The sequence below is a fragment of the Berghia stephanieae genome, chromosome 5 (assembly GCF_034508935.2).
Source record: "Berghia stephanieae isolate SIO BIC M18660-M18661 chromosome 5, UCSD_Bste_1.3, whole genome shotgun sequence".
In the NCBI taxonomy this organism is placed as follows: domain Eukaryota; kingdom Metazoa; phylum Mollusca; class Gastropoda; order Nudibranchia; family Aeolidiidae; genus Berghia; species Berghia stephanieae.
In genome coordinates, this window is record NC_088364.1 from 72542807 (window position 1) to 72550306 (window position 7500).

The 7500-nt window shown below is 38.4% G+C and overlaps 1 protein-coding gene across 1 annotated transcript in view; it reads right to left on the minus strand.

Annotated features, from left to right (window-relative positions):
• LOC144973573 (uncharacterized) overlaps positions 1-7500 on the minus strand; it is a 431961-nt gene that overhangs the window by 198192 nt on the left and 226269 nt on the right. Inside the window, exon 3 of the mRNA XM_078916195.1 lies at positions 2198-2295. Coding sequence (XP_078772321.1) covers positions 2198-2295 — 98 coding nt within the window. The remainder of the gene's footprint in view (positions 1-2197; positions 2296-7500) is intronic.

Here is a 7500-nt window from a genome sequence, read left to right on the forward strand (position 1 = left end):
TTTTTTTTGTTGTTTTTTTGTTGTTTTTTTATTGTTTTGTTTTTGTTTTTTTGTTTTTTTTTTTGTTGGTCTTTATAGTACTGTTTTGATTTTTTTGTTTTTTTTTGTTGGTTTTATTTATTTTTTTTTGATTTTTTAGTTGTTTTGTTTGTTTTTGTTTTTTTGTATGGTCTTTAGTATAGGTACTTGTTTTGATTTTTTAGTTGTTTTGTTTGTTTTTGTTTTTTTGTATGGTCTTTAGTATAGGTACTTGTTTTGATTTTTTAGTTGTTTTGTTTTTGTTTTTTTGTATGGTCTTTAGTATAGGTACTTGTTTTGATTTTTTTAGTTGTTTTGTTGTTTTTGTTTTTTTGTATGGTCTTTAGTATAGGTACTTGTTTTGATTTTTTAGTTGTTTTGTTTGTTTTTGTTTTTTTGTATGGTCTTTAGTATAGGTACTTGTTTTGATTTTTTAGTTGTTTTGTTTTTGTTTTTTTGTATGGTCTTTAGTATAGGTACTTGTTTTGATTTTTTAGTTGTTTTGTTTTTGTTTTTTTGTATGGTCTTTAGTATAGGTACTTGTTTTGATTTTTTAGTTGTTTTGTTTTTGTTTTTTTGTATGGTCTTTAGTATAGGTACTTGTTTTGATTTTTTAGTTGTTTTGTTTTTGTTTTTTTGTATGGTCTTTAGTATAGGTACTTGTTTTGATTTTTTAGTTGTTTTGTTTGTTTTTGTTTTTTTGTATGGTCTTTAGTATAGGTACTTGTTTTGATTTTTTAGTTGTGTTTGTTTTTGTTTTTTTGTATGGTCTTTAGTATACTTGTTTTGATTTTTTAGTTGTTTTTTTTTTTTTTTTGGTGGTCTTTTTGTTTGTTTTTGCCTTTGATTTTTTATTGCATTTTTTTTTTTTTTTGGTCTTTGTAAGTATTTTTATAGACAGACCATAATATTCAACACTATCAAGGGATTTAGGAAAGGAGAGTGAGTAAGTGAATAAGTTGCTGTATGTGAGCGTGCGAGAGAGAGAGAGAGAGTGAGAGAGTGAGAGAGAGAGAGAGAGAGAGAGAGAGAGAGAGAGAGAAGGAGAGATGCGCTGAATTAAAAATATCCTTCAGCTCATTTCAAGCACATATCAAATAAAATCATTTATCAGATGGGTAAGAACGATAGTTGATACCCCAAACATTCTTCCTTCAAAAATCCCGGTATAAATAGTATGCGCTTGGCTAAGAAGCTCATAACATTGCCATCCGGAAGTATAACGGACCAACACACAAAACTGTGTGTATCCATGAACGTTTATAGTCTGGTTAATACAGTTCAGTGAGCATTACTCATAAACTCGGATGGCAAAAAACAATAACAAAGACCTGAGTGACGTCATCTTCGAACTATCTATAAACCTCAAGGGGAATTTTCATTTTTAGGATTTATCTCGAAGTGCAAAAGACTGAGATAAGCCTGGCATCGAAAGGCAAAGTCAAAAATCAAGCAATATGGGTTAAGGATTCGCCCGACAAGAAAATAAAATCCAATGGAGATTATCTATAATACCTTTCCATGTGCTCGAGGTCATTGGTCACATTGCTCAAAGTGTGCTCAAAATGATCCACAGAGTGAAAAGTGTTCACAGTTTGAATAATCTCCAACGCTACAATTGGTCCTTTTACTCAGCATGACTCATGGGTATGTTTACAACTTTCATAAACAAAGCAGCGTGTTTAGATACATTAAGTAATGCCCAATCGTTGTACAGCAACAAATCATGTGATTGATGACTTGGTTGGAGGAAAACCCGAATATAGATCGCTCCCATTGGCAGGGCATGAACACGAACCCAGGTCTTAGGGTGTAAGTGCAATCCATACCTGATATATATTTTCGACCATCTCAGCAAGAGAGTTGTTCAGTTGCATTGTTGTTATTTCTCGAATAGGGAATGAGATTAGCGGAAAAGTAGCGTCCCTTGATTGGAAGTCACGAGCGGAAAAGTTATTAGAGAGAGAACGTCATGTTGGTTGTGCGGTATGAGACACTTCACCGAAAGCGAGGACGAGAGAGACGCATGCGCAAAACCATTTTGACGTTCTCTCTGTAAGGTGACGTCCAATCAAGGGACGCTACTCTTCCGCTAATCTCATTCCCTATAGTGAATACGGTAAGATAGAGTATCTGGTCAGTAAAATCGAATGCCGCCTGTAATGGGTTATTCACATACCTTTGTTGTCTCTGAGTGTGGAGATAGCTCCATTGTCCAGCAGAGTCTTGACCATCAGGGTGTTGGACATGAGGGCAGCTTGATGCAGAGCAGACATACTGGAATGAGAAAAATAAATTAATTATTAAAGGTATTGAGACTAATATGATGACGCAAATAATAATATCGTGCTATAAGTATGAATGCATGGACTAGACTTATGATGGCATTCAGAATTGTATACATTTATAATTCAGCTTTGTTTGCTTGTGGGTTGTTTTTTTTTCAAGGGATATTAGAGAGAGAGAGAGAGAGAGAGAGAGAGAGAGAGAGAGAGAGAAAGAGAGAGAGAGAAAGAGTGTGTGTGTATGTGTGTGATAAGAAAGAAGAGAGAGAGAGAGAGAGAGAGAGAGAGAGAGAGAGAGAGAGAGAGAGAGAGAGAAAGAGTGTGTGTGTGTGTATGTGTGAAAAGAAAGAAGAGAGAGAGACAGAGAAAGAGAGAGAGAGAGAGAGTGTGTGTGTGTGTGTGAAAAGAAAGAAGAGAGAGAGAGCGAGAGAGAGAGAAAGAGAAAGAGAGAGAGAGAGAGAGAGAGAGAGAGAAAGTGTGTGTGTGTGTGTGTGAAAAGAAAGAAGAGAGAGAGAGAGAGAGAGAGAGAGAGAGAGAGAGAGAGAGAGAGTACATAAGAGATGAAAATATGCCTTGTGCAAGGGACAATACCTGTACAAATCCAGTCTACAAGATCTAATTATTACGGTTACTTCCCTTAGTACGTGATCGATAAAGTGAGACTAGCTTATTTATAATCAAGGTTTTGTTCAGTAATATTATATATATAGTTCGAAGTTGACGTCAATCAGGTCTTTGTTATTGTTTTTTGCCATCCGCGTTTATGAGTTATTCTCACTGAACTGTATTAACCAGACTATAAACGTTCATGGTTACACACAGTTTTGTGTGTTGGCCAGTTATACTTCCGGATGGCAATGTTCAGTTATACTTCCGGATGCCAATGTTGTAAGCTTCTTAGCCAAGCGCATACCATCTATACATAGAATATTGTTTCACATAAAACATGAAAAGCGTATTTCCTCAAGGTGCTTCATGCGCTTCAAAGTCGTTTAAATCCCTTCTTTTTTCTTTTTTTTTAAATGATTTATGAAAACATGGGAATCTGTGCTGAGAATAAAACTGGGCTGAAAACTTAACAGGGGACTATTGCCAAAAATACGAACCTTCATTTGTTGTATGTATTTTGGTGGTATGTATTACCATTGTTGTGTTTTTGTGTGATAATTAATTGTATAATTGTTTTTTTTTTTTATTATTTTTTTTTTGCTCCATTTACCATTCTTTTCTTTATTTTTCTCTTCTTTTTTTTTCTCACTTTCATGTAGATATGTTTTGTCATCAATTTGTATGAATTACTGGCGAAAAAAAGCCAAAGAGATCGAAGAAACGGTAAACTGTAATAAACATTTCAATGTAAATTGATTTACAATCTTTATCGATTTAAATGTAAATTGATTTACAATCTTTATCAATTTCAATGCAAATTAAGTCGGTTGGGTTTATTTTGTGCGGCTATGTGGTCTAGTGGTATGACACTCGCTTTCGGATCGCAAGGTCCTGGGTTCGAGCCTCGCTCGGCGCAATGTTGAGTCCTTGGAGAAGACTCTTTACTCACATTTTCTCATCGTACTCAGGTGGAAAATGAGTACCTGGCTGTTAACAGCTTTGTATTTGTCCGGAAAAAAAATGTAACATCGCCTAACAGGTGTTGTCCCGTCCTGAATGTTAAATGTTGCTGTTGGTCAGGGACCCCATTGTAAATCGTTTTGAGCACATTTAGTGGATATTGCGCTATATAAACGCTCAATTTTTTTTTAAAGACTCAATTTTGTGGCAAAAACGACGTATCCGAGGAGCGACCGTAAAGAAGGCTTGTCGTGGGCGAAAGAGGATGAAATGAAATATTCCACTGACAACGAATACGCTACAAGGATGCCGAAGCCAGAACGTGAACCCATGCCCTTCAGATTAAGGATCAGTGAGAGAGTAGGGAGGACGTGGAGGAGAGAGGGAGACGTTGGGGTCAGGGGGAGGGAGGGAGAGGGAGAAGTTGGGGGGGGGGGGGGGAGAGGGAGAAGTTGGGGGAGGGGGGAGGGAGAGGGAGAAATTGGGGGGGGGGGGGGAGAGGGGGAAGTTGGGGGGAAGGGGGAGGCAGGGAGAGGGAGAAGTTGGGGGGGGGGAGGGAGTGGGAGAAGTTGGGGGGAGGGGGGAGGGAGAGGGAGAAATTGGGAGGGGGGGGGGGGGGGGGGGGAGAGAGGGAGAAGTTGGGGGGAAGGGGGAGAGGAGGGAGAATTTGGGGGGAGGGGGGGAGGGAGAGGGAGAAGTTGGGGGGAAGGGTGGGGGAGGGAGAGGGGGAAGTTGGGGGGAGGGGGAGGAGGGAGATGGAGAAGTTGGGGGGGGGGGGAGGGAGAGGGGGTTGGGGGGGGGGGGGGGGGGAGAGGGAGAGTTGGGGGGGGAAGGAGGGGGTGGGGGGGGGGGGGGCAGGGAGAGGGAGAAATTGGGGGGGGGAGGGGGAGGAGGGAGAGGGAGAAGTTGGGGGGGGGGGGGGGAGGGAGAGGGAAAAATGTCCATTTAGGTTTATTGACACTTGATCTTAAACGCAAAATAGCAACGTAGGCATGTTGAGTTGGCGATAAAACAACGTGTCCTGAAATGACCTGTCTGTCGTAATGTGTTGTGTGTAGATAACAACATGCATAACACATTGTATAGTGTGTCAACCTTAATAATAGCCCTCGTATCTCTTGATTGCTTTGGTGTCAACAACACAATGGCAATGGTTAGTTACCAGATACTGTGTTATGGTAAATGACGTCCATTGTGACACATCCGTCCGTCCAATCGTCTCACGATGGGACCAGCAGATGACACACAATAATATATAATATATGCATCTGTTTTCAATATTATTATTCTATCAATAGGAGGTCAATGATACGTTTGCAGGATACTCGACAAAACGCCTTCTCTCTCTCTCTCTCTCTCTCTCTCTCTCTCTCTCTCTCTCTCTCTCTCTCTCTCTCCCCCCCCCCCCCCACCCCCAAATATAATAGTAAACGAAAAACAAGAAACATTTATTTCACATACGAATCGATTAAAATGACAACCCCCCCCCCCCCCCAAAAAAAAAAAACAAAAAAAAAAAAAAACAACCCCCCCCCCCCAAAAAAAAACACATTAATTAAAAAATAAATAAACAAACAAACAGAAACAAAACAGTAAACGTTTTGCAGGCCAAAATGAGAAAATGCTTTCGGCCATTGTTTGTTTGTTGCTTTAGGTCTCTTCCAACACAATTGAGGTTATATGAGAGAACGCTGAAACAAAAAAACAAGCAATCTAACAAAAATAGTACAAATGTAAATCAAAATCATAACCTAAAGATATCATGAGCTAAATTATAAATAACCAAGAACAAACAGGCAGAAGATTTACAGAAAAAAAATATCCCCTGTCAAAAATACAATCACAAACCAAAGAAGCAGGATAGGCTAGTAAAGAGAAGAAGAAACGACATCACTATCGGATCGTACACCCATGCGAACATCATAGGTATATGATTCAAGGGTGATGCTCCCATCCAACCACCCGCTCGGTCATTGTAAGAGATAGAATGGCCTTAAGACTGTCAGTTAATGACTAGGAAAACCACACGCGCACCTCCATGTCCTTGAACCCGTGAGCAGTAAATTCAACCCATTCGCAATAATGGCCGATACAATGTGTACTTATTTGCAGGTCTGATAACTCAAATTGTTAGATGGGGCCATTCCGAAATTTCAAACCATCACAAAATAATATAGTAAAAAAAAAATATTTTTTTTAAATACATGAGCTTTTATATAGAGCAATATCCACTAAACGTGCTCAAAGCGCTTTACAGGGGGTCCCTGATCAACAGCAACATTTAACATTTAGGACGGGATATGACGCCAGTTAGGCGATATTGCAATTTTTTCGGACAAAGACAACGCTGTTAACGGCCAGGTACTCAGTTTACACCTGAGTATGGTGAGAGAACGTGAGTAAAGAGTCTTTTCCAAGGACTCAACTCTGCGCCGAGCGAGGCTCGAACCCAGGACATGCCGATCCGAAAGCGAGTGTCATACCACTAGACCAACGTGTTATAATCTAACACGATAATAATCCGACTTGAATAACACACCGTAAATTTTTTTTACAATTATTTCCACTGGTTTGTGAGGTTTGCGCTCATTCTTTTATAGCCATAATAAAATCGACCACAAATTTAACGATAGTACTTGCAGGACAATATCTTTTTAAATCTATAAATGAAGTAACACTTTCATTTTCCGCCAAATTTATTCGTAAATTATAATGATAGAGTAACCGGCATCGTAAAACAATTATATAGATAGAATGCGGTTGGCCAAGGAGTTCACAACATTGCCATCCGGAAGTATAACGGACCAACACACAAACTCTGTGTAACCATGAACTTTTATAGTCTGGTTAATACAGTTTAGTGAGAACAACTCACAAACGCGGATGGCAAAAACAATAACAAAGGCCTGAGTGACGTCATCTGCATACTATCTATAAATAGTATGCGCTTGGCTAAGAAGCTCATAACATTTGCCATCCGGAAGTATAACGGACCAACACACAAAACTGTGTGTATCCATGAACGTTTATAGTCGGGTTAATACAGTTCAGTGAGCATTACTCATAAACGCGGATGGCAAAAAAACAATAGCAAAGACATGAGTGACGTCATCTTCGAACTATCTATACCTAGTGGACTATTTGTGACCCTTCGCCTCAAAACGGTAGTAAGTCGGGTAGGTTAAGATGTTGAAAAATTAATTTATATATAATCAGAAATATCAGACTTGTGCTGAGTTTGTATGTTTGATTGAGGAGAATGGATACCATATTCTAGGGTGCTAATGCCAACAATTTATGTTTTTGACCAGTTTAACATTTAATTCGGCTTTTAAGCATCTGGTTCGTTCCGACATAATACCGTTTTGAGACGATGGGTAACATTTGTTAGACTTCCAACTTTCGGTTTCCCCTCCCATAGGTACGATCTAATGATACGTAATACTAAAACAATGATAATAATATTATGTAAATAAATGAATATCGAACAATTCGACAATTGGAAAAATAACAACAACATACATAGAGAATAAATAAAATAAAATAAATATAAATATAAATAAATAAATAATAAATAAATAATAAATAAATAAATAAATAAATAAATAAATAAATAAATAAATAAAAA